At 44.7% G+C, this 25,079-nt stretch overlaps 5 protein-coding genes and 1 non-coding gene across 8 annotated transcripts; 3 read left to right on the top strand and 3 right to left on the bottom strand.

The window, feature by feature from the left end:
- The first annotated feature begins 293 nt into the window (after nucleotides 1-293).
- Nucleotides 294-447, top strand: LOC131103877 (U12 minor spliceosomal RNA). The gene has a single exon (XR_009119713.1). It is a non-coding gene; the product is annotated as a U12 minor spliceosomal RNA (small nuclear RNA).
- fam234b (family with sequence similarity 234 member B) lies at nucleotides 320-6,025 on the top strand. Of its 2 annotated transcripts, XM_058049464.1 has the most exons (13): nucleotides 321-793; nucleotides 1,361-1,873; nucleotides 1,939-2,052; nucleotides 2,120-2,287; nucleotides 2,381-2,496; nucleotides 2,905-3,055; nucleotides 3,141-3,282; nucleotides 3,462-3,656; nucleotides 3,726-3,804; nucleotides 3,877-4,044; nucleotides 4,977-5,097; nucleotides 5,186-5,397; nucleotides 5,490-6,025. In XM_058049464.1, exons 1-13 carry the CDS (start codon nucleotides 757-759, stop codon nucleotides 5,490-5,492), a joined length of 2,019 nt encoding a protein of 672 aa, XP_057905447.1. In that variant the 5' UTR covers nucleotides 321-756; the 3' UTR covers nucleotides 5,493-6,025. The 2 variants fall into 2 exon arrangements, with proteins under 2 accessions (XP_057905446.1, XP_057905447.1); XM_058049463.1 differs by having other exon boundaries at nucleotides 320-793; nucleotides 5,186-6,025.
- Nucleotides 6,026-6,230: 205 nt separating this feature from the next.
- Nucleotides 6,231-7,455, top strand: LOC131103316 (essential MCU regulator, mitochondrial-like). Its single transcript, XM_058049470.1, has 3 exons — nucleotides 6,231-6,437; nucleotides 6,617-6,777; nucleotides 6,913-7,455. The coding sequence occupies exons 1-2, from the start codon at nucleotides 6,294-6,296 to the stop codon at nucleotides 6,752-6,754; spliced, it is 282 nt and encodes a 93-aa protein (XP_057905453.1). The 5' UTR covers nucleotides 6,231-6,293; the 3' UTR covers nucleotides 6,755-6,777; nucleotides 6,913-7,455.
- Nucleotides 7,456-7,525: 70 nt separating this feature from the next.
- ndufa6 (NADH:ubiquinone oxidoreductase subunit A6) lies at nucleotides 7,526-8,394 on the bottom strand. The gene is made up of 3 exons (XM_058049469.1): nucleotides 8,206-8,394; nucleotides 7,774-7,889; nucleotides 7,526-7,708 (listed from the first exon to the last, which is right to left on the bottom strand). Exons 1-3 carry the CDS (start codon nucleotides 8,342-8,344, stop codon nucleotides 7,577-7,579), a joined length of 387 nt encoding a protein of 128 aa, XP_057905452.1. The 5' UTR covers nucleotides 8,345-8,394; the 3' UTR covers nucleotides 7,526-7,576.
- Nucleotides 8,395-8,548: 154 nt separating this feature from the next.
- triobpb (TRIO and F-actin binding protein b) lies at nucleotides 8,549-16,538 on the bottom strand. Of its 2 annotated transcripts, none has more exons than XM_058049465.1 (12): nucleotides 16,170-16,538; nucleotides 15,287-15,343; nucleotides 14,238-14,306; nucleotides 14,042-14,131; nucleotides 13,835-13,944; nucleotides 13,034-13,451; nucleotides 12,490-12,733; nucleotides 12,259-12,370; nucleotides 11,731-11,890; nucleotides 11,538-11,639; nucleotides 10,090-10,176; nucleotides 8,549-9,720 (listed from the first exon to the last, which is right to left on the bottom strand). In XM_058049465.1, the coding sequence occupies exons 1-12, from the start codon at nucleotides 16,173-16,175 to the stop codon at nucleotides 9,559-9,561; spliced, it is 1,617 nt and encodes a 538-aa protein (XP_057905448.1). In that variant the 5' UTR covers nucleotides 16,176-16,538; the 3' UTR covers nucleotides 8,549-9,558. The 2 variants fall into 2 exon arrangements, with proteins under 2 accessions (XP_057905448.1, XP_057905449.1); XM_058049466.1 differs by having other exon boundaries at nucleotides 13,037-13,451; nucleotides 16,170-16,537.
- A 1,592-nt stretch (nucleotides 16,539-18,130) lies between these two features.
- LOC131103252 (serine/arginine repetitive matrix protein 2) lies at nucleotides 18,131-24,964 on the bottom strand. The gene is made up of 7 exons (XM_058049359.1): nucleotides 24,788-24,964; nucleotides 23,092-23,365; nucleotides 22,055-22,200; nucleotides 20,804-20,967; nucleotides 18,597-20,493; nucleotides 18,388-18,508; nucleotides 18,131-18,176 (listed from the first exon to the last, which is right to left on the bottom strand). The coding sequence occupies exons 2-7, from the start codon at nucleotides 23,314-23,316 to the stop codon at nucleotides 18,153-18,155; spliced, it is 2,577 nt and encodes an 858-aa protein (XP_057905342.1). The 5' UTR covers nucleotides 23,317-23,365; nucleotides 24,788-24,964; the 3' UTR covers nucleotides 18,131-18,152.
- Nucleotides 24,965-25,079: the final 115 nt, after the last annotated feature.

Genomic DNA, 25,079 nt, shown 5'->3' with positions numbered 1-25,079 from the left:
AAGCAAACAAGGTTAACACATAAGCAAATTATAATCTGTTGTTCTTGAATCGTTTCGATGTCCTGCTACCCATGAGCCTTTGCGCGTAGTATCAGTAATTCACGAATAATTCACGTCATTCACGTAGTGATAAAACACAATTTATAAAGTATTATGGGTGATTAAACTCTGTTTTGTTAAAAACACATTTCCTCAATATGTTGTTGCGGTGTGTCGTGATTGTCACATTTTCCACCCCTGACCGAGGTGGTACACTCGCTATTGTGATATCCGCGCTCGACGCTCAGCAAGGTATGCCTTAAACTGATGAGTAAGGAAAATAACGACTCGGGGTGACGCCCGTGTCCTCGTTCAAATTACGAGATGAATTTTTGAAAGGGGATAGGTCCGCCCGCTGGAGTGACTCGCCTACTTTGCGAGATGCTTCGCAGGAATAGGATCTTCCCTGACCCCTTGATTTGTTCAAATCAATTCAAAATGTCCTCCTAAAGTCTAATGACCACGAAAACCGATTCAAAGAACATTGTCACCGGTTCGTGCAGTGAATTACCACCAAGGATGTATTATGATATTCCACCAGCAGAGGGCAGCAGCATCTCTTCACACAAAATCTGTCGGAGAATGGCCACCACCACACATGTACGCAAGGAACCACAACTCCCATAATGCACCACGTCATACTCAGACCCAAGCAGGGTCGGTACCGGACTAGAGCAAGCACATCACCGCTGCCTTGCATCGTCGTTTACAAGAGAAATGGCAGCAGCCTTGTCCCGCGCCCTCAAACTACCAGGTAAAATTCCACACGAAATAATTCAGTGATTCAGTGAAAAAGACGCAGTGATGATGATAATTCAGGACAATGTGACCAAACTGTCGCATCTCATATTAATACATGCTTATGAAGCCTTTTTGATGGATCGTTCGTAGATGCGCATTGTGGATGTGTTAGCATTGTTTGTCAGAAATGAGGCGACGTATTAAAGACAGAGAAACGTATTTTATATCTGCGTGGAAACGCTCGCTAATGTGTCTCATTGTAAACGTGTCTGCTGCCTGCTAGCAGGCTGCTAGCTAATGCACCCCCTCTACTAGCAGGAGTGAGCATCATTTTAAATATAGCATCTCTGACAGACCTAGCAGTGTCAATCTGGAATAAAGCAATCGTTGGGACTGACTTATGTAAACATTGAATCTAGGGGGATTTATTTACAAAGTGAAGAATTCTTGAATATTTTTGAATAGAAATACATTTTAAAACAAAAAAAATGTTGAAATTGTGAGTTGTGAAAATGTGTCAGAGAGCTGATGATGACAGAGCAGTAATTCAAGCTACTTCATGCTCCATGTGTGTGTGCAGGGAAGAAAGGCTCCGAGCTGGGCGAGTATGACCCGCTCACCCAAGCCGACAGCGAGGACGACAGCGAAGAGGACGACCTCGTCCTCAATTACCCCCGTAACGGTCTGGGCCGGGACACACACCTCGGCGGCGGCGGCGGCTCCACGAAGCTGCGCGGAGGACGCTCCGGGCGACTCGTGGCGGCCGAAGATGAGGCGCAGGAGGAAGAGGACGAATGGAGAGAGCGGCTCCCCAGCAAATCCCAACAGGATAGAGGCGATGTGAAGGGCGGGCAGTACTGGAGCCCGTCCAGGGAGGACAGAGGCCAACCGGGAGGATCCGGACTGAGAGTGCATGGCACGGACGAGGAAGTGAAGAGGAGGAGGAGGAAGAATGCGGTGCGGGCTTCCTTTTTCCTGGTGCCTCTGGTGTGCGCCATGATGCTGGTGCTGCTCTGTGCTTTCCTCATTCCCTGTCAGAAGGGGGCGCTAGCAAAGAGGCCGCAATGGGAGAGAGCAACAGGAGATGCAGCAGGTAAGAAAATACTTTGTGAGTATTTCTACTGCATATGTTACTATGTCGGTCATGTTTCCATTTAGGCGTGACTCCACCTGCTCTGGCATTATGGGATGTCGATGGTGACTCAGTGGACGACGTGTTGCTCAGTGTCACCGAGTGCACCAATGACACGCATCTCACTCAAGGAAACAAAAGTAGGCCGAATCCTGATACTTTTGACCCGTGTCTTCTTCTCAATGACCCGTGATGTCATCGTACCAGTTCACAGTGCCGTGGTCCTGTCCGGCGCCACCGGCCAGGTGCTGTGGAGGAAAATCACCTGGGAGTCGGTCATGTACATCCAGTGCGGCCTGCAGCTCAGCGCCCAGCCGTCGCCTGTGTGTCTCCTCATTGGGAAGTCCATCGTCATGGCCGTAAACGGCACCACAGGTTCAAAGACTAAAAAAAAAAAAAAAAAAAAAAAAAACATTCCATAAGAACTCCATATCTTCATATTTGTTCCACGCTTATGTACAAAATAAGGGAAGAACCTGTGGTCTGCACTCCTGAAGAACATCGAATCCCAGGCGGTGTTACTCCCAGACCTCCAAGGAGACTCGATCCCGGACCTGCTCATAGCCACCCTGCCTGCAGATGAGGTGCATCGGTATCATACATTATTATATCATAATAATAATTATATCATAATATCATAAAAAAACCTTCACCCACCATTATTACATTGCTAAATTTCATGCTAGTTTGTGATTAATTGCTAAATATTGTGCATCGTGTTGGGAGCGTGTACAGCAGGTTACCCAGCATGCATTGCGGTTTGCAGAAGGTGTCATTTTGCATGCATGTTAGTGCGTCACTGTCTATTTTGATTTGGTTGTGGTGCACAAATCAGGTTGGACGGCGTCTTCCATATGTGATAATCTTCTTATTGTTTATTATTATTGTTTATTATTGCACCATGAGTGAGGTGAGTGTTTGGGTTAGTGGCCCCCCCGTTCCAATGGATGGTCTAATTCACGTCAACAATCTCTCCTGGTGTTCCCTTCCAGACTCTGGATCTCTCCCTGACTTTAATCTCGGGGTTGACCGGAGCGACGCTGGGACAATCCGTGTCTTTTAACCTCACCGGACAAGGAAAACTAATCGGACCGCTTCTGCACGAGACGCAACAAAGGGCGGCGTACGTGCTGTTCGGCCTGGGTAAAAAGATGGAGACGTTCAAGCCGCTCCTGATGATGAATTCCACTGGTTGAACAGGAACGCTATGTCTGGTCTGCTTCCTTAGGGAATGTTGTGGCCATCTCGCTGCGGGATCTCTACATCCGTGCAACCAGCAAGTTACCAATGGCTCAGACACTTAGACGGAAGGATCCGGGGTGGGAGGGGCTCAAGAAAACAAACTCCTCTTCCTTCGTACACATTTTCAGGTAGGTCACGCAAATAAACACGTGTAGTTTTGTAGATAGCATCGGTATATTGGGGTAAGATGTCTTAGTATTGATCATGATCAATTATATGATAAAGGAACAATTTAACATATTTAATGTCACAATGCTATCAAATGAAAAACAAAGCCAGCCCAAACCTGCTGTCTTTGTCTATCAAGGGGATCCGAGCGTGTGGACTTCATGCTCCCCCTTGTGGCCGGTTTCGGCACCTGCTCCAACAACCTGGACACGGTTTCCAACCGGAACGCCAGCAAGAGCGACTGGCTGTTGGTGTACGGCTTCAGCAAAATCTCCATGCTCAGACAGAGGGATGTTCGAAAACAGTGGACCTTTAACTCCGCCCCCATCCACAGGTAGCGAGCTGTCAAAATTGACAGATTTACAGTCCGACGTTTAAGATGTCTTCTTTTAATGTCTGACAGCCAACCAACACCGGGACACTTTAACGAGGACGGAATCCTTGATGTTTTCATTCAGCACTCGGCAAATGGAACCATGACGGTAATGCAAACGCCATCTCCTCTCTCGTGCGTCTTCATGGTGGACTCCACGTCATCTTATCTACTCGCTTAGGCGCTGGTTATTGACGGCGCAAACGGGCGCCCTCTCTGGACGGCGCAGTTTGTGTGCCCTCGTCTCGTTCTGGAAGCGGCAGCGGTCTCCACGACGACCGGCCTATCCGCTTTTGTCTTCTGGGCCAGCGAGCCAATCGGAGCACAGAAGAATATCACCAAGGCAACTGTGAGTCTGCCGACTCTACTCGCACACCTACACCATCTCAGGAGCCTTTACATCATGTAACATTATCATCTCTGTTACATCATGTAACAATATCATGTTGCAATATCATGTCTGTTACATCATGCGACAATATCATGTGTGTTACATCATGCAACAATATCATATCTATTACATCATGCAACGATATCATGTCTACTACATCATGCAACAATATCATGTCTGTTACATCATGTTACAATATGTAACAATATCATGTCTGTTACATCATGTAACAGTATCATGTCTGTTACATCATGGCTGTTACTTCATGTAACAATATCATGTCTGTTACATCATGTAACAATATCATGGCTGTTACATCATGTCTGTTACATCATGTAACAATATCATGTCTGTTACATCATGTTACAATATGTAACAATATCATGTCTGTTACATCATGTAACAGTATCATGTCTGTTACATCATGTAACAGTATCATGTCTGTTACATCATGTAACAATGTCTGTTACATCATGTCTGTTGCATCATGTAACAATATCATGCCTGTTACATCATGTAACAATATCATGCCTGTTACATCATGTTTTTTACACCATGTCTGTTACATCATGTAACAATGTCATGTCTGTTACATCGTGTAAAAATATAATGTAACAATATCATGTCTGTTAATCATGTCTGTTACATCATGTAACAATATCACAAAACAATATCATGTCTGTTACATCATGTAACAATATCATGTAACAATATACATAAAGCTCCCTGTCTGGGGTGTCCAAAGTGGGTCTAACACGGCTAACACATCTAAAAGGTGACTATAGGGCTGTTAGTTTTTATCCAGAGGGCTCTCTGACTGTCTCTGCTAACTTTTGGAGCATATTTTTGTGTAATTGTTTTTAACTGTCAACATCAATCACATACTGTAGATGGCTCCTGGTGTTACCGCGGCGGAGCCCGTGATCAGAAAGCTCTTCCTCCTGCACCCGACACATCCCAGAATCCTGCTGGAGCTCTCCAGCACCACCGACACCGTGGTCGCCGCAGCAGGTAACGCGTCTGAATCTACACGGCGCCGCACGAGGAAGGAATAGAAATATCTAGAAATATCTAAATGCTGCATATCCTCTCCGCACAGTGAGTTACGAGGGCCGTCTGAAAGACGCGTCCTACATCAGCGTATCCTCACGGCCGACGCCAGACTCTGAGCCCGCCGCTCGGATGGTGAAGAGCATGAGCCTGCGCGCCGCCATCGCTAAAGGACAAACGGTCACACTCGGGGAGGAGAGCAGGAGCGGGACGGCGCTTGAGATCAACACGTTCTTCAGACGCTTGTTCTTCAAGCATCAGGTGGGGGGCACATAAAGCGGTCCGAAGAAGCTCGACACGGATTCCGGGTCTACAGTGTGTACAAAAAACTGTTTTGTTTTTGTTTTTTTTAGTAAGATGCTCTCCCAAGCACAGGAGCTACGACGGACTGCGCTGCACTGAAGATGTTTACATCTCATTAGTGGAATGAATCAGTATTTAAACACCGCTTATCTGGGATTTTTTTTAATATTGTGACGTTATTTATATTAATTTGACCAATATTTGTATTTATTTAAGTGACGTTTTAAGATGTTATTGAATGTTTAACGACAGCCTGGACATGCTGGCAGCACTTTGTTGGAAATGAGTTTACTTGGCTCATAGAATGCTTCCATGGCCCGTGTGGTCAGGTCACATGATTAGGAGCCACTGACGAGTGTCATCTGTAAATATCCGTTGTTGTACAGTATTTATTGATTGGATGTACGTCGTATCTTATTTTTTTCCTCACATGGCCGCACTCAAGTACAGTATAGGGCAACTTTATCTGCCACAGACGTCACACTATATTATTTCTACAGTATGGATTGTTTTTGTTGTAAATAATCACATTTTGCAGAGGCCCGGGGAGTAAGTTAATATAAATAAATAAACTAGGCAGACAATATTCTCAAACTCTAAAGTATTTTCTTTTTTTATAATATATACTGTAAATGTCAAAAATAAAAATAAAAAAACAAAAAAATAAATATAAATGAGTATTTTTCATAAAACTGTAAATGTGTACATAATTAGGTGTCTTCACTTCCGCCCACGCCCCAAAGCTGTTGAAGCATGTACCGACCTTATTACTTTGTCGCCGCTGGGTGTCGCTGTTTCCCGGTCTATTCCTGGTTGTTCCGCATTGCTGTCACGCCGCATCAAACGCTGCCGTCATGGCGTCGGCGGTCGGTCGTCTTCACCGGGTTTCGGCGTTCACAAAGGTCCTCTCCTCTCGGCTGACCCCCTCCAAGACCGTGACAGCGTGCAGGACTGCTGTGGGCTCCTCCTCCGGGGCTATTCTGCCCAAACCCAAGAAGGTGAGTGCTCATTTACGGCAGCTGCGGAAGCACCCCCCCCCCCCCAACTGCCGTACTGAAGATTTCCCCCAAAGACGACATGACAGGAAGGAACGAGTTTTTCCACTTAGTTTCCTTATTTTCCCGACATGAACTAACCGAGTTGTTTCTATGGCGGGGCGTGGGACGCCGGGGAGCAGACCACCTTCGGCCTTTTGCGGATTGCGGTGGTAGTGGTTCCCTTCTTGTATGTGGGGACTCAGATCAGCAAGAACTTTGCTGCTCTCCTGGAGGAACACGACATCTTCGTCCCTGTGGACGACGACGACGACGACTGAGGGACCATCGCCCGTGACAACAGGTACTATATGCCGACGCTGCGTTCAATGGTAGCTGGGAAATATCCATGTCTTCACATTCAAGGCTTACCAAATAAGTTTACATTAGTAATGCCATATATGTGTATATATTTATATCTTCATTGTTTCCTTCACAGATTGTTTTGTTGACAAATCTGGTGAATTCTTCGCCGGACTTCCTTTGCCCCCGTTTGGACAAGATTAAGGACTTTCACTGTCTTCGATGCAGCTTGTATTATTGTGAATTTGCATGCGGTACTAAAAGCAAGCGGTCCATACATAGGAAGTCCTACCACACCTTGCGTGGAATGAACACCGAAGTCACTCACACTGTAAACAGATCACATGACGGACACACAATAGAAATAAATTAAACTGTCATTAAAAAAAAATCAAGCTGTCACTGAGCAGATCCTTTAACATGTTCAAGGATACCATCAAGGGTGGTTGCAGAGTTGGAGTGTTGAGTAGCTTTCCTTTTCTTTGCCACACTGCCATCGGGAGAGCAGGAGGAGCGAAGACGTCCTTCCTTAAAGTACTTAGGATTACTTAATTATGTACTTTTACATACCAAACACTTTGGTCAAAACTAACTTTTAGTTTAGTTAATTAGGTCGACACTATGTCATTTATGGAAGTGTGACCTGATTGACTTCAATTACAATACTAAATTTATTTCTAATTCAATTTCAAGTAATAATAATAATAACCCAATAAAGCCTGTTTGACTGTTAATAACAGAGGCAAAAATGAGTGTGTAAATGTTATATGTGTATTTACAGTCAAAGGGAACATCAGGGTTCAGGGTTCATGACCTCGGTAGAATTTAGACAGGAAATCAGCAGCACGCGGTTCCTCGGACTCGGAGAAATATCGCATAATGTGCGTCTTCTGTTTCCACACGTGGATCGTCTCCTGGAGCTCCATTTTCCCCTGCAGGACAGAAAATGTTTAAATGTGCAACCCGCTAAATGCGTGGTGTATATTAAAAAAGGTACCTTGATGACCAACATGTCCATGAGACGGGGGTCGGTGACATGTTTGTTTTTGTTGAACATTTCCCTCACTTTGTCTCGCCCTTGTTGTACCGTGATATCCAGCTGGAACATTGCCACTGTGGAGATGAAGATGAACAATGACAAAACCGTGTCACATCATACACAGGCACATTAGTTATGTTTGCTAGCAGCTAATGATGCCGATTTGGCAAAGTTTAGCTACTAGCTATCATTGAATATATTGCCTATCATGACCACAGAATGACTCCAAACTGTTTACATACATAATAAAACCACATTTATCTGTTTTAAGAACGGTTGTAGCGTATTTGGATAGTCCAACATTGCTAACTGCTAGCTTGTCGATAAGCTAAAAAGATACGACCTTGACAGCTTCTGCCTTAAAAACAAACAAGGTTATAACCGCTATACCTGCGTTCGGGACTTCTCGGTACCAGGCCCGGTAGAGCTCACGGACCCTGCGTTTAGCTTCGTCAAAATCCCGGCTAAAAATGGGCTTGACGACTTTCGATGCTCCAGTCGCAGCTCGAGCCGCCGCTGTGGACGCCATGACTGCTGCTGTTATCCCGCCGTTTCCGGTGTTTCTTCTTCGAAATTTATTTTTATGTTGACAACCCGCGTGACGCCATCTAGAGGACAGAAGCGTTTAGGTCACCCACTTCCGCTTCAAGGCTATTATTTATAGCAAATTTCTTCATGTGTATTTAGATTGATATAAATTAATACTTTATTAATTTAGATAAACGCAGTTAAATATAGGTGCTTCAGTTAAAACTTTATTGATAGCAAAAATGTGTATAATTTACATTATACAGGAAAATACAGTATATTAATTCTTTTTCAAAAGGCAGGTAGGTAAGTGATGTTACCACTTTATCAATAACAAATTGGCTCATTTATGCAACACCTGTCAAATGTTGAACTGACAGCACAATTATGCCAGCAATAAGAAGGGGGGGAAAAAAGTCCCGGTTAAAAAAACATTCATTTTTAACTGAGGTGCAGTACATGCTGGACTGGTCTCCAACTACAGAGCACATACGGACAAATAAGCATTAATTCAGACGTGCATGTTCTTTAAAGGAGGTAACCGGAGTACCCAGAGAAAAGCTATTACTGTAAAACTACACAGAGCTGAGCTGCTTGGCTGTGAGGCAACTATGCTAACCATCCGGGTTAAAAGAAAAACAAGAAAAATGGTAAGAATGTCATTTTCAAAGAACAAAAAAAAACAACAAAAACTGGGATGACATCAGCTGTGTGTCATTCTGAAGCCTAAAAGGTGCTAAAAGACACAGAAGAATCTCGGCTGACTGGTAAAAGTCGTTTGAAAATAACCTGAAATGCTTTAAACTACAAACAACACATTTGACAAATATTCCAGTAAAAAAACAAAAAGGCACACTACACTCATACTTGCGTGCGCTGACGAGAGCCAGAAGCATGAATAAGGAAGGGAAAGTTGAGTTGATGCATCACATGTTGTCCAGTGTAATGAAGCCGCTTTACAGCTTGTCCACGCTGATGATTGGCACGAGCGTTGAAACGAAAGGCACTTTCACGCGTACGGTCCCGAAGAATGCAAGTATGACCGTACTTTTCCTGTATCGCTTTCTTCCATTCAGTCACTTGAGAGCGGACGCACATTTTCATGTGCACGGTTCAATTCCTAACCATCTTGCTGTTGACTTGAGTGTCTCCCCAGCATCAGTCCTAACCTTTGATGGCGTAAACACGAACCTCAGAAGCATCAGTAGACCTCTCTCAGTGGTCCATGCTGTTCCCCAGCCTCTGGCCCTCCTGCAGGGCGGCCATGGCCAGCCTCAAGTGCTCCTTTAGACTCTGGATCTCCCTCTCGCTCCGACCTTTAATCCCGCTCAGTTCCTCGTTGACTTCTGCGTATCGCACGCTGGCCAGACGCTTCTCCTGGAATCAAATACGGGTGTTTATTTAAGGACATGAAGTTGAGTGAAGCCGCTTGACGTTTACAGCCTCGCTATACAACAACACACAAAGTTTTAGATTCATTTGTAACCTGCAAGGCATGCTGGGAAGCCAAAACACTTACCTAGCATGCCTTGTGGGTTATACATTAGTATAAAGTAGTATTTTTTTGGCATGTATAGTAGAGTGTGGGTGTTTATTTGTGGAGTATTTACATCATATGTCCCACTTATGTTGCTTTACAAATGCACAGTGAGCGAGAGAGACATTTTGTTTTGATGACCTCCATTTGGTTCGTGTTAAGAGTGTCAAAACGGTACGAGGATTCACACGTCACGACGCACGCAGTACCGTGTTCAGGAACTGCAGTTCATTCCGTAGACAGCTGATCTCCTTGTACAAGTACTCGATCTCGTTCTCTTTCACCCTGACAAGTACCTGCAAGACAAACGACAGTGTGGTTTTCATTTCCTGACAGAAAGTCGTGACACACACACACACACACACACACACACACACAGGGCGCGCATATTTTGCAGAAGTGCGAGGGATATTGCAGCAGCGGGCGAGTCAGGGTGAGAAGGAGGTGCAGCAGCTTTGAGGTCATCGACAATAACGACTTTTTCCATTACACTGAAAAACTGGTACACGCCTTTGTCTCCTCCGGGCTGGATTATTGTAATGCGCTCCTCATCGGGATCCCTAGCAAGAGCCTACACAAGCTCCGATACATCCAGAACAGGCCTGCTAGGATCCTGATGAGGGTGCGGAAATATGATCGTATCACCCCCCATCCCGGAATCACTGCACTGGCTCCCTGTGGAACTGAGGATTCACTTCCTCACCCACCAGTGTGTACACGGTGACGCTCCAGCCTACCCAAAGGAACTCCTCCTCCCCCAGACCTCCTCAAGCCTTCTGCTCGGCTGCTCCCAGTCTGTGGAATGCTCTTCCCGACCATCTGAGAGCGCCACAGACTGTGGATTCCGTTAAACCAGGGGTCTCAAACATGCGGCCCGCGGGCCAAATGTGGCCCGCAGGACACTAGTTTGAGGCCCCCGCCTTGATATAAAAGTTTAATGTTAGTGCGGCCCCGCGCAGGTTTGATATGGATGCTGTATGGTATCATGTACCCGGAAAAAATTATTACGTTTGATTCATGTTCATGTTAAAGGTTAAATAACTCTTAATAGTTATCCTCCCTATCCGTGTGGAAGTGGTAAGTTTTTGGCTATTTAAGTTTTAAGGAAATAACTTGAAGGCTACCGTTTAGGTGGCTAGCGCTCTAGTTTGCGAGTTAGCATGTGTTAGCAAGACCCTGCAGTTGCGCAATATGTTGTAAATAAAAAGAGTATAAATGTGACTATAGTCGTGTTTTGTCATGTCTACAGGGCTCTAATAATGCTTTGTTCATTTTAATCGGAAAAAAATAATTTGTCTACCCACCAACTATATGTGGTTTCTTAAGTTTTTATTATTTGCTGTTTTATTATTATTATTATTATTATATTTATTTATTACTGATTGATTGATTTTCTTTATTCTTGATTTGTTTATTTATTTTTCATCTTATTTTGTGCAGAAAAATAAAAATTAAGATATTTGAGAACAGTGGAATGTTTTATCAGAGCTTTTATTGTAGAAAATCGGAACCAAAGCACTGAAAAAGTTTGTATATGTTTCTGTTTTTTGTTTTAAATTTACTATATTATTATTACAGAATGGGTGGGCTGATGTAGTATCCGGTGTGGTTGAGGTAGGACCGGATACCGTTGTGTACCAGACCACGGCATCCTTACCTCCAATTCACAGGATGTCACATCTCTGTTGTCCTTTGACCCCAGATCTGCGTTGCTGTATCGCATGCGGCAGATCTCGTCTGCCAAACGCTCCTTTAAGTTCTGAAGGGAATATTTCACGTCAAGGAGATAAATACGGCACTAACCGTTTATGGATAAGACTTTGGTTTATTCAGGAATGACTCTCTCTCACTTGGTTCTCTTTCCTGAGTTGCTCCAGCTCTCGCTCCTTCTGGCCGCGTTCCCGCTCTCTTTCAGCGCGACACTCCTCAGCCCGGTTTAGCTCCAGACACTTCTGAGAGTAGCGCTCCGACAGTCCCGCCAGCTCCCTCTGCAAGGCCGCACTCTCTGCCCTGCGGAGACAAAGCACATGGCACCGTGCTCGCCATCTTGTGGTTTGCTTTTTTGCAAACTAAGCTTCAGAAGAAGTCCAACGGAAGAAAATGACGCCTCCCGAAGCAACCGCAGCCAAATTCCTTCTGGTAACTGTGGTCATACCATGTGCTTCAAAACCTCCTGTTCCTCCCCTTTGGTATCAAATTCCTGACAATTGTAACTTTCTTTGGCCCCATGGCAGGTTATTTAGCAGTCGCACGCAATCAAAAATGCACTCACATGTGGGATGCTTTGTTTGAGCGCTCGATCCCGCAATACAACACAATCAAAACAGACATGGTTTTAAAGAATATTGTATGACCGGGGCAACAATGTAGTATCTTACTGTTGTTGGTCTCGTAAAGTCTGTGGGTCGACGGATCCGCTGCTTAGTCTCTTGACCTTTTCCGCCTCACTCTCCAGCTCCTCTTTGTGTTTCTTCTTCAGTGCCTCCATCACTAAAACAGAACAGCCATGTGATATTCTTGTTTTAGTGCCGTCTGTGACCGTTTACGACAACCTTATGTTTCATAAGACATCGCGTTTTCACGCACTTCGAGCACTGGATCAGGTTTACCTCGTGCGGTATCCTGAATTTCCTCCAGCAACAGCATTTTCTTCTCCGCCTCCAAGTCTGCCACCCGGCGGTCGTGCTGCCTCTGCAGCTCCTCCATGGCCTGCCGATGAGCGCGGTCCATGGCGGCTAGGCTGCGGCTGCAGGGGCCGTCGGGGCCGCAGCCGCCCCGCATCCCTTTCCCCCCTCCCCCTCCTCCTCCTCCTCCCTGTCGCAGTTGCTCGAGCTGCTGCCTCAGTGACGCCACCTGAGGGGAGACAGAGTCGGAGGTAAAGCCGCGTGGAAGCGGAGCATCCAAAGAAGCACTTCAGAAACTTAAACAAACAGGAAGTGTAACAGTCTTCCCCAATTCCTATTCCTGATGTTTCCCAATTGACTGATAGAGAATTGAAGGTCTTGGGGAAGACCGCTAAAGCAAAAGCAGGCCGGGAGGAGGATGGCGATACGTTGTGTTAAAAAGCAGAAAGTGAAAACTTCATCTAAAAGAGATGAAGGATTAATTTGCATCTTCATTTTGTTTGCAAATTAGAAAATCAACTCCACGCACTACCTCCCTCTGCAGCGCCTCATTGGCCGACTGGCCGGAATGCCGCGACGCCGCCGTCGTCGGGTTCTCCTTCAAAGGCATGCGTTCAAACTCCGCCCACTTCTTCTCTATCTCGTCCTCCATGCGTAGCCTCTGATTCCCTCCTCCGCCGGTGCCTTTCCGAGACAGCACGGCCTCCCACTGGCTACTCGTGGCGTCCGGGGTCCTCGCCTCCCTGCGCTGGCCCTCCCCAGTCTGTCTCTGATTGGCTGACAGAAGGCCGGAGGAGGATGGAACGGGCGACAGCTCAACGTAGTCAAAGCGGCGTTGTGTAGGAGGAGCTTCCGACGGAACATCGGCGTGATGCAATGGCAGGCGCCGGGAAGTCAGCTGAATGTGCGTGTGGGAGTTTTCTTTGTCACTTCCGCTATCGGGCAGCCTGAGGATTATTTGAGAAGAAACAAAATTTGTGGTTTTATAGCAAAAGTAAGCGAAAGCAAAGCCGTGTCATAAACGCAAGCTAACCTCTACACACAATACTGCATAAAAATATGAAAAAGTTTGACAAGTAGTTAAAAAAATACTAATAAATCACATGTGCATTAGCATTCACATCCATTGATTAATACTCATGTAGCTTATGCAGTCTTTCAATATGATGCCACATCCTTGCATCACAACTGTAGCAAGAAATGTTCTTATGGAGGATGCTGATCAGGACCAAGGTCAGTGTCATCGTGTCCCAGGTCCCACCTGACAAGACCCGATAAAAGACCCTCATCTACTCCCACTATTGCTTGATAAATCTGCGTGTGTAATTACTGTGTGAGGTCTGGCGTGCTGCTGGGCCGGATGCACTTCTTTAAAACTTCAATCCAGTTCCTCCTGATTCCTGCAGTCATGGCAGAAAGCGTAAACGAGGAATCCCTCGTCTGGATAAGTAAGAGGAGAATCAGACAAATCTTTAATTATACGCCTTTAGGAAAAAAGTATTACAAAGATGTAAAACAATATGACAGAAATACTGGCCTGTATCTGAAACCCATAGTTCTTCTCCACATCATACTCTGACACCTTCACGCAAGATTTTAAATCAATTTCACCATCCAGGTCATCTTTCTGTACAGAAAATCCAAACATATTTTTAGTTAATATCACACTTAGTTTTTTGGGAGAAGCGTATTTGTTCAGAACACATACAAAATACGACAAAAACAAAACATACCTCTTCTGCGCTGGAGTCTCTGTAGTACTTCAGTCCCGCGTCGGTCAAAACAAACCAGTGCTTCTTCCACTGAATTTGTGATGAAGATAAGAAATGTCAAACAATGCAATTAACATTGGAAACAGCAACATCATCTGACAATGAAGCCTGATTGGTTGAAAAATGCAGCAGAAACACCAAAAAAATTAATAGTTTGGATTAATCGAGTAATCATAAACACAAAGATAGGACTGCTTTCATGGATGACTAAGAGACTGACATTAGGGTATTTACATTTTTACATAAATAAACAAATCAAATACCAATATTAATAGTCGATTAACTACCTAATAGATTGCAGCTCTAAAACAAACCATTAAAAAAAAAAATTACATAACATGTTCTCCCCATCTGCTGACTAAATACCTGACAGGGGAGTGATAAGTGCACTCAAACGTTGCACTGCACAAAATAATAACATTCATGATGATTGGACGCCACATGATTTTTAGATATCAATACAAAACTATAGCCTAGCTTCTTGCTTTGCAGCTGGTGTGTATTAGAAGCGACACAGAAGGCCTTCAAGGCGCTTCCCAAGCTAATTGATCAACACGATGGCGGCAGACACGAAAAGTAATGACTGTTATTGGATTTCCAGACTTCCTGTACCTGGTCAATGTTATCTGCGCGGTAGAAAATGTGTGTACTTTGCAAACAACACTTCAATAATCATATCCACTACAAATACATATCCAGGATGCCATTACAGTACAGTTAATATAATCGGTGTCCCTTCCGTAATCAGGAAAAGACCTAGATTCTTTTTATAAACAGTATACTGCAATAATTTGACAATTACAATCAAGAATTTTCCATTTGACCTCCGAGTAACCATTTCAAAATAGAATACAACATCCTGGTTAAGACGTGGTGGCGTTGTGCGAATGTTACACAATAGTCAGGCACCAAAAACCGTCCATCTCATGTTTACAGATGTCAACGTAGCACTGTACCGTGTTAGCTTCCTCTTTTTTTTTGGGTTTAATTCGCTTTCTGTGGTACGTTACCTCGCCACTTTCGTCGAGTTTTGACATCCATCCCTTCTTGAAGTTTAGGAGGTCAGGCTGTGGGGCAGAGAATGGATCACAATGTTAATGTCGATTATATTGTACAGAATAGACACAAATGATACAAATACAAAGAAGGGAGGAGAGGAAGGATGCTTTTGGTCTCTCAGTCTCTGTATTTTGTCATTCATTGCTAATGGAGATTGTTGTGTCTTTGCATTACGGTAATCCATATTCAGTTCAGATCATATAAATGAAGTATTCTAGTAAAGTAGTATGGATAAAAAAAACTAAGAGAGAAAACGCTGTACTATTTTACCACAGAGTTTCAAAAAGCTTGCTAACATCGTATAGTTGAACGATAAATAGTTTGGTAAATGTCATTTTCTATTGATTATTCAGTTATTTCTGTCCCTACAGTCTTAACCACGGTGGAGACTAGCCAACGTATGTGGGTGGTGATTATTTTGGATTATGGTTATGATTATGGTTATGATTATGGTTGCTTGCTAACAGCGAGCTTATGTCACCGAACTCATAACTGACGCACACAAAAACCAACTCGGCTAATCTTCTTGTACAGTAAACAAACCACAGTAGACAGAAAAGTTTTGATTATAATAATACAAAAATACGGAATATCGCAGTTTTAGAGGAAGAAAACAACAAGTTTGCTCAGTTTTGAATGTTCAAAGCTCGAATAGCATGAAGCTATCAAGTTGAAGTGTAGCATACGTCCCGTCGTCATGTAAATGCTAACATAAAATACACAAATAATTACCATTACCGAGATGAGTTAATTGATTAATTGTGCCACATATACATATTAAAAACATATTTATCTTTGATACAGGAAGAAGCCAAAGCTTTGAGAACTACTTACCGTCATGATAACAGGATCCGGTTAGATTTAAAGAAAAAAAGGAAAGCGAAAAGTACCGTCACGTCATGAAAAACAACAAGTCTATCTCTACCGGGATTAATTATTCAATTTTATCCGTCAATACCACTTTCCTGTACGACACCGAAGCGAGGCGACATGCGATAAAACCCCGCCATTCACACTCCCATCAGGCGAAGCGTCAACATTCGCAACAGGAAGTGAATGGTCTCCGCTCAAGGCTGATGTTTTCTACGTAAATGGTGTCTTAGGTGGGGGGGCATCGCATCTATCCTGTCCCGTCTTGTGCTCCACTTCCTGGGCGGCTCCGCTCAGATCTTAAACAAAACACAACCCGGACTGGAGCTGCTCTGTCTGCTGGAGGTGGGCGGGTCGATTCGAATAGCGATATCAGGAAAATATCGGTATTGGATCGATGCAGGTGCGGTGAGATCGATATTTTGAAATGTTTTGTAGTGTATTTCCACTAATGTGTTTTACAAATAATTTATAAATCATTCATAAAATGTATTATTATTTTAATTAAACTCATGATTTAGTCAGGAATCACAAACTCATTCAAAGATCGTTAATGTCAAAAATCATACGACTACCAACTCTGTATCTTTCGGATCGATATCAACATTTATAGTATCGCCCACCTCTCCCGTCTCCCGCCACCTACATCCGGGTCACTGGGCTTAGTAACTGTTGGTTTCACTTGGTGCGGCCCAGGAATTTCCACACATGCCCAAGCACACCACAAGCGACAAAGCTCAGTCTGAACAAATGCCTGCAGGGAAAGAGTTTCACACAAAAAGCGGCCCTGCCAGCAGGTTGAGGTGCAGCGTCCATAAAAGTTGGATCATAAACACCCGTCATTACGCCTGGCAAATGTATTACAGAAAGATAATGTTTATTACTGTACACGAGTACACTTTCTTGCTACGGAGCACTCGTACATACAACGGCGTCAATGTATCATTATTCATTTTCTACCGCTTATCCTCAAGAGGGTCACAGGGGTTGCTGGAGCCTATCCCAGCTGTCTTCGGGGACGAGAGGCAGGGGTCCACCCTGGCCAGCCAATCACAGGGCACATATAGACAAACAACCATTCACACTCACATTCATACCTATGGACAATTTGGAGTCGCTAATTAACCTAGCATGTTTTTGGAATATGGGAGGAAACCGGGGAGAACATGCAAACTCCACACAGAGGGTGGAATCGAACTCGGGTCTCCAAGCTGTGTCCCCTGTGCGCTAACCACTAGCCCGCCGGTGCTGAAATGTTTTGGAGTTTAAAAGTCATTTCAGGTTCCTGACCTTTTCTGTCTCCCTTGAATAACTAAATACTCACAGTACAGTACAGTACAGTACAGTACAGTAATACTTCTTTTATCACAGTTCTTTGATTTCAGGCCCAACTGTGATACATGCATTTCAGCAAAGTACTTAGAAATAGAATAATTTCATGGTTAGAAAACATTTTTTACAACCTTCTAAATAGGATTAAGAATACTAGAGCCCTCTGGACATGAAATAACACCCCTATAGTTACCCTTTACACTCATATTATCCAATATAGTATAAATAATAATTGAAAATAAGACATAATCTTGACTCAAAACAGTGGTTATTTTCTCATGAATGTAACAATACTGACCCCTAGTGACCAGTGTGGACATGTCACGCCATCATATCATCACAACAACTTTGAATACGTCTTCTCAATGCCTTATATTTGTATTTTTAGTTAATTTAGCAATTTTTATGCTTGAGAACGCTCAATGTAAGTACAAATATGCAAAATTAGCTTAAATTAGCTCACCCGCTGTTGATTTAATTAATCAATATTAACGTTGCGGCACCAGAAGGAGCATGAGTTGTTGTGTTGTGCATAGACACGCGTCATGGAAGCAAAGCGGCTTTACCTGCATTGGTGTCGATTTGTGATGATGCTGGTCTTTCCAAAAACCGCCCTCATCCGCGGTGGGACTGCAAGACCTCTGAAACAGAACAAACTTCATCTGAACGGCGGAATTTTCTCAAGAATCGAGATGTTGAATTTGTGTTGACGTAAATTGTTGAGTATATGAACGCTTCAGAGAAAAGCAGGTTTTTACATGACAAAAAAAATCAAATTTTCTCAACCACTGAGATGACATTGAATAAAATAATCAATAAGATAATAATAATAATAATAATCCCTTCGTACCTGCAATGAGGTCGAGGAGTGAGCCCGCGACAGATACCCGCTGCCGCCATCGTACCAGCGGTCCTTGTCGGTCTCCCCGTTGTCCTCCCACGCTCTGAAGGGATGCTTGCTCAGGGAGTGGCTGGAGATACGTAGATGAAGTGAAATGTAGCCATCGTCCGATAGCATGTTCTCCATCACTGTGCTACTTAAGTCCCATCAAGTCTAACCTGGCTGGTTTGAAGAGTTCCTGTCTCCGGGAACGCTGGCGATTGTGAGGCGTCTCCATACGCTTCTGGTCCTCCCTCTGATGGATCATTTTTACTTTCGGCAGGTCGGCAATGGTGGCGTATTCTTCCTTGTTTCTACCCGTGGACCCCCCCGAGAGCCGGCCTGACTCTGAGGAATCCACGGAGCTCTGTGAGAAGGTATGACTTTGCACTTTGATCTGACGTGAAGGCGAAGGGCTTCGAGCACGATGACAAAGTCCTGCGTCAACGGGGGATCGGTTTTCAAGACTGCGTCTCCTGACGCGGGATCGAGTACTCCCAGGGCTTCTCTGAGGTTGGAAGTTGATGCCTGTCGGGTTGTTCTTCCCGACAGGAGAAGCAGAACGAGATAAGGATGAGCTACGTGGAGAAGGTGCCGATTGGCGCCATGAGCGTGGCGAGTGGTTGAGGTCCGATTTTGAGTCAAAGTTTTTTCTGTGCATTAAACGACCGGCCTCTCCATTGGTGGCACGTCTGAGGATGGAGTACCCCGGGGGGTCACTGGTGGCGTTTCCAGACGGGGAAGCGTTTCTTCTCTTTGGAGAGTCGCTAAGTTCGCTTTTACCGAATGCGGTTTGGCGAGGAGCGCCGTAGCGTTGCTTGCTCGATAAGGAGTCATGGCCGCCACGAACGCTCGCTTCGGATCTGCGCAGTATAGACTGAGTGGGAGGTTCATAACTTCTCCTTGAAGGAGATGCGTTTCGACTTTGACGACCGTTAAACGAAGCACTGCTATCGTTTTTTCTGAGCGGATACTCGGAAGTAGTTTTGAAGGACCTTCGTTCAGGACCTTCTTGACAGCGACCGGCTGTATTGAATTCAGTCTTCTGAAATCTCGATTGATGTCTGGTTGGAGAACAAGTCGAGTTTTCGTCGTCTTGACCGTGAAGTGCATTTCCTGCTGCGAGGTTTCGAAGTACAGCCTGACTCTCAATATCGTAACCTTCTCTTATCGGGGACCCGCAGCGTCCATGATGACTTCGTCCATCCAGTGACGTCACCGATTCCGATTTCCGAAGAACAGATTGGCTGAATGAACTATAAGCTCTTCTTGGCGGCGAAGAACCACGAGAGTCATAACGACTTTCATAAGTTCTCCGAGACGGGGAGCTCGCACGACTGTCGAGTCTTAGTAAAGAACCGCTGCCGGTTTCAGTTTTGCGGAGCGACGTTCTGCCAGGAGAAGAACTTCGGCTTTCGCGACCTCGACCATTTAAGTCTGTTTTCCGTAAGGCACTCCTAAAATCAGCGACTGTCCTGGATTGGGATTTGACCGAACCAGCCAACGACTGAAAGTTTCTGGGCAGAGTCCCAGATTGTATCCGTTGTAAGGAGCCTCGTGATCCCGAATCTGTACCATCAAAGGTACGGGAAAAAACGTCCCCACCCCTCAGTGGAGAGTTTCCGCGGGCGGGCGAAGAGGAGCGAGACGGTAGCGAACCAAATCGCCCGAGCTGTTGATGGGAAGCGTTTCCTCTGTCGTAAGAACTGATAAAACTCTTCCGACCGGTCGAGGCTAGCGACTCGGCTATCTTAAATGGAGTCGGGCTCGGCGAACGAGGACCGACCTGTGCTTCCACCTCAACAGCGATGTCGTAGGGATCAGGAGGAGGGATCTCCACGGGTAGATCCTTATCCAAAAGCTCCGGTACTTGCCTCTCGGACGCCACACCGAGATTCGGATTTCTGAAAGGGATGGTATCTTTAGGCTCGATGGTTTTGCTACTAAACACCGGGTGCCCTCTCTCAAAATGGCGGAACGGTTCGGGCGGCTTGTTATCACGGAGGGAATGGCTGCCAGCCGCCCTCCCCAGGGAGAAGTAGCCACTTTCACGCTTCTCTTTGTCTTCTTTCAAGCCTGGAAGAAAAGAGGAGTCAAAACGACCAAAATAGAATCGACGAGTAACACGAAGACAAAAAAAAAACACGTTTCCACACACGAACCGAGCGACGGTATATTACGTTACTCGTGATTGCTAGGGGACGCCTCAGGTGCTAGCATCGCAAGTACTGCCAGGTAAAGAACACCCTTGGCTGTAACTGGATCCACCGTAGAAAGGCAAAGGGCACTAAGTCACGGCTTCACAGAAGGGGCTCGGATGTATGGGACTCGTACTCTGAACCTCCCAGTACTTGACAGTATGAACAAAAATCAACAAAACAAGCACCTGAGCGTCTGCTCGAGTCGTTTCTGCTCCGCGGCTCGTCCATCCAGGCGTGACGGGTGGGTCGGCGAGGGGCCGGGTCAAGTCGAGTCATTCTCAGTGGTAGGGATTCATCCTCTGCACTCCCGGAGCCGCTTGGATCTCGGTAGTCACTCTGGTCCAGACAGCTACTTGCAACAATAACGATGAAAGACGCAGGAAAGGAGGACTCACTTTTAGGAACTTCAACATCATTCCGTGGGAATTATGAAGATTGACAAGAATTAAATGAATGGGAGATTCACTGACTTAATTAAATTCATCCCAAAACTACTTCAATGTACGTAAGTCTACCCATTATGTCATTGTATATCACCTCGTACTTCGATACGTGACAAAAAAAACTTTAAAAAAAAAAAAACATATTAGGAAAGCAGGAAGTGAACAAATGTAACAGTTACTGATTGTAAAAGTACCAGATGGAGGGGTAGGATTTAATAAGCTTTGCTTCTTCCTACTCTTTTTGGACATGTGGAACTGGGAACTGATTATGTGGTGCATTCAATTGTAATCTGATGCATGTTCAAATGAAATAAAACCATTTAAAAATTAAAAAAAAATTTTTTTAATTAAAAACACATTTTTTAAATTAAAAAAATAAAATAAAATTATATTAGAAAGGCAGGAAGTGAACAAATGTAACAGTTACTGACTGTAAAAGTACCAGACGGAGGGGTAGGATTTAATAAGCTTTGCTTCTTCCTACTCCTTTTGGACATGTGGAACTGGGAACTGATTATGGGATGCATTCAATTGTAATCTGATGCATGTTCAAATTAAATAAAACTATTTAAAAAATTTTAATTTTTTTTTTTAATGAAAAAAAATAATTAAAAAAATAAAATAAAATAATATTAGGAAAGCAGGAAGTGAACAAATGTAACAATTACTGATTGTAAAAGTACCAGATGGAGGGGTAGGATTTAATAAGCTTTGCTTCTTCCTACTCCTTTTGGACATGTGGAACTGGGAACTTATTATGGGATGCATTCAATTGGAATCTGATGCATGTTCAAATGAAATTAAACCATTACCAAGTCTAGCATCCTAATTAGTAGATTAATTATTTACTGTTAATTTATTGGTAACACCAAAAAAACACTACTGATTATGATGAGGATTATGACTATTACTTCTAACGATGATAATACTAATTATTAAGAGTCATGGTTCCAGTTTTAGTCAACGCTTTGGTCATCCCGTTAGCTTCCCTACCTGTCGGTGCTGTTGTCGTCGTCGCCGTCACAAACGTAGAGCTCACAGTCTGGGCTGAGGATGCACAGAGCCCTCTCCTCGTGACCCGGCCAGCCCCCGCTGACATCACAGTAGCTGCTCCCCACAGACAGACGCTCCCAATCCTCCTATGGGGGATGATCCACAAGCACCAGTCAGGACCTCGCAGCCGCAGAGATGGCGGCAAAGAGCTCGAACGGGAAATTCAAATGAGGAGGGGGGGGCATTCAAAAGGTGTAGCCTGGATTAAATGACAGCGTTATTCGATAATGGAATGCACGCGCATAATAAAATAAAAAACGCGCCACGCGGCATATCCGTCAACGGTCTCTCACCTCCGACACTCACATGTGCAGTCTGCCGTTCGATTAGGGTTACAGCGAGGGTAACCTGAGCCGGGGGGGACGGCCTACGGCGTGAATTATTTACGTTTTTCTTACCATAAACTGCTCTTCTTTAATAGTCCTGGCCCAGCGAGATACTTTGATGTGACTTAGGTGATTATTATAAAATTGACTCATCATCACCAGGAAGTAAAAAAAAAAAAAAGTAAATAAAACTAAAATAATAAAAATTACACATGTATATACAGCAATTGCCATGCCCCCCGCCCCCAGTCAGAGGTTAAGTTTGTATACGTGTCCCCTGGTCGTTACCCGTCGTATGTACATACGTGTTAAACAACTTTTATTGTGCTATGTGAGTGTGTGTCAGGAAGCTATTAAGCTATTAAGACTAAATCTACAGTAGAGGTGTAATAATACATAATGTTGTATTGTGGAACTTGTATTACATATTGCAGTATTTGTGCTATTTTGCACAATTATGCACAATTGCATAACATGATATGAGTTGCTGTCTATAACCCGTATCGCATGATATCGCTATTATTCTTCATAATCAATCTGTACTCTGCTCATGTAGTACAGATTATACACAAACCTCACCAATCCACCTAATCCCATCACTCATCACATGGTCTTCATCTACTTCCTGTCCGCCCCTCTCATCTTCCTCACCTTGCTGCTGCTGGTGTCTCTGTCCTCCGCCTGGGACGGGATCGGCGTCAGCATTCCCGTCCCCATTTTAGCCCCGCCGATGGCCTTTGGGGTGGCTTTCGCCTCCGTACGGTCCCCTGCCCCGTCATGGAGGCGTCTCTGGCGCAGGCAGTCGTGGCAGCGGGAGGGGTCAAAGATGTTGGGCTGGAACTGGGGGCACGCGGGCTCATCGTCAGGGAGCGGCATGACGGCTGTGAAGGCCCGACGGACGGTGGCATCATACACTTAAAGAACGCTGGCAAACAGACGAGCAGGCTGGTGAGGAGGGGAGTTAAAAACGTTTAAGGATGAGACAAAGACAAAATCATAAATTATTTAAATAATAATAAATACTTCTTTCACTATAAGTAGGTAAAACTACATGATAATACACGTAAAATGTACATAATACACAGTTTTTATGATTATATTATGGCATTGATCACGTTTTGGCGGCACGGTGGTCAAGTGGTTAGCGCGCAGACCTCACAGCTAGGAGACCAGGGTTCAATTCCACCCTCGGCCATCTGTGTGGAGTTTGCATGTTCTCCCCCGGGTACTCCGGTTTCCTCCCACATTCCAAAAACATGCTAGGTTAATTAGCGACTCCAAATTGTCCATAGGTATGAATGTGAGTGTGAATGGTTGTTTGTCTATATGTGCCCTGTGATTGGCTCAGCCACCAGTCCAGGGTGTACCCCGCCTCTCGCCCGAAGACAGCTGGGATAGGCTCCAGCACCCCCCGTGACCCTCGTGAGGATAAGCGGTAGAAAATGAATGAATGAATGAGTTCTCCTCCTATTTTGTGTGGAAGTGGTAACTTTTTGGCTTCTTATTTTGTCTTTCCCCACCCTCGGCCATCTCTGTGTGGAGTTTGCATGTTCTCCCCGTGCATGCGTGGGTTTTCTCCGGGTACTCCGGTTTCCTCCCACATTCCAAAAACATGCTAGGTTAATTAGCGACTCCAAATTGTCCATAGGTATGAATGTGAGTGTGAATGGTTGTTTGTCTATATGTGCCCTGTGATTGGCTGGCCACCAGTCCAGGGTGTACCCCGCCTCTCGCCCGAAGACAGCTGGGATAGGCTCCAGCACCCCCCGCGACCCTCATGAGGAAAAAGCGGTAAAAAATGAATGAATGAACACGTTTTTTCATCAAGCCTTGACATCTTGTATTTTGGCAGTCCTTGAACGCACCACGGATGCTGTGAGAGTCATTATTGATGAGTACCTTTTGATTCAAACACATTTAGTAAGTGTGACATTAATCCTAGATTGTGTATTTAGAATTTAGCATATTATCGATGGTGAACAATGGCAATTGACGAGACAAGGGGAAGAAGGTTCTGGAACTGAATGTTTTTAGAATAATTACAACAGTCACGCTTATTGCAAATGTTGATCAGAAATCAAAGTGGTATGTAAGGGTAGTAGCGAGACGTGTGCTGAAAACAAACATTTTCCCGGGCGTATCTGCCCCCCTAAAAGTCGATAAATTGTTCCAAACTGACCTGTCGGTTGACGACTGCACACGAGCAAAAGTGAAACACAATCCAGTCAGAAGACCACACAAAGTAGGAGTAGAAGCAAACACAAGTCCTTCACGTCACGCAAATCAAACAAGAATCCAGGAAGTAGAAATAGCAGATAATATCTTTAAAAACGATGAAGCGTATTACCTTACAAAAAAAAGCTTCGACCCCCAGCAGGAGCATGGACCTTCCTCATGCGGCGGCGTCCTCCCCGGCCGTACCTCCACCCTTGCGTCCTATTGGCTGAGGAGACAATGAGTGAAACAGAAGCATCCACTGCAAACACTCAGGGTCCAATGCCGGCGCTAGCCTGCAAGCCCCTTCCTTGTATTGTATATCACGGCTTTAGAAAGCGAAATCAAACGCTTGCTGTGGAGGCAGATGGCACACGCTGGCTCGGGTTAGCGTAAATAAATAAACACAAGTGAGGAGGGGGCTA

This window comes from Doryrhamphus excisus, chromosome 15 (assembly GCF_030265055.1).
Source record: "Doryrhamphus excisus isolate RoL2022-K1 chromosome 15, RoL_Dexc_1.0, whole genome shotgun sequence".
Taxonomy (NCBI): domain Eukaryota; kingdom Metazoa; phylum Chordata; class Actinopteri; order Syngnathiformes; family Syngnathidae; genus Doryrhamphus; species Doryrhamphus excisus.
Note: the sequence above shows the minus strand (reverse complement) of the source record. Positions and strands in the feature narration are given on the sequence as shown.

What these genes read in the sequence shown, in the direction of transcription:
- LOC131103316 (XM_058049470.1), top strand. Translation starts at nt 6,294, where the DNA reads ATGGCGTCGGCGGTCGGTCGTCTTCACCGGGTTTCGGCGTTCACAAAG. An exon ending in TTCTGCCCAAACCCAAGAAG is followed by an intron (nt 6,438 to 6,616) that starts GTGAGTGCTCAT and finishes GCCGGGGAGCAG; the next exon opens with ACCACCTTCGGCCTTTTGCG.
- LOC131103252 (XM_058049359.1), bottom strand. Translation starts at nt 23,316, where the DNA reads ATGCCGCTCCCTGACGATGAGCCCGCGTGCCCCCAGTTCCAGCCCAAC. An exon ending in GACGACAACAGCACCGACAG is followed by an intron (nt 20,968 to 22,054) that starts GTAGGGAAGCTA and finishes TGTTGCAAGTAG; the next exon opens with CTGTCTGGACCAGAGTGACT. An exon ending in CGACTCGAGCAGACGCTCAG is followed by an intron (nt 20,494 to 20,803) that starts GTGCTTGTTTTG and finishes CTTTTCTTCCAG; the next exon opens with GCTTGAAAGAAGACAAAGAG.
- ndufa6 (XM_058049469.1), bottom strand. Translation starts at nt 8,344, where the DNA reads ATGGCGTCCACAGCGGCGGCTCGAGCTGCGACTGGAGCATCGAAAGTC. An exon ending in CCGAGAAGTCCCGAACGCAG is followed by an intron (nt 7,890 to 8,205) that starts GTATAGCGGTTA and finishes TCATCTCCACAG; the next exon opens with TGGCAATGTTCCAGCTGGAT. An exon ending in TGGACATGTTGGTCATCAAG is followed by an intron (nt 7,709 to 7,773) that starts GTACCTTTTTTA and finishes TCTGTCCTGCAG; the next exon opens with GGGAAAATGGAGCTCCAGGA.
- triobpb (XM_058049465.1), bottom strand. An exon ending in AGGCGCTGCAGAGGGAGGTA is followed by an intron (nt 12,734 to 13,033) that starts GTGCGTGGAGTT and finishes GTCTCCCCTCAG; the next exon opens with GTGGCGTCACTGAGGCAGCA. An exon ending in ACTTTACGAGACCAACAACA is followed by an intron (nt 11,891 to 12,258) that starts GTAAGATACTAC and finishes TTGTCTCCGCAG; the next exon opens with GGCAGAGAGTGCGGCCTTGC.
- fam234b (XM_058049463.1), top strand. Translation starts at nt 757, where the DNA reads ATGGCAGCAGCCTTGTCCCGCGCCCTCAAACTACCAG. An exon ending in CCGCGCCCTCAAACTACCAG is followed by an intron (nt 794 to 1,360) that starts GTAAAATTCCAC and finishes GTGTGTGTGCAG; the next exon opens with GGAAGAAAGGCTCCGAGCTG. An exon ending in GGCCGTAAACGGCACCACAG is followed by an intron (nt 2,288 to 2,380) that starts GTTCAAAGACTA and finishes GTACAAAATAAG; the next exon opens with GGAAGAACCTGTGGTCTGCA.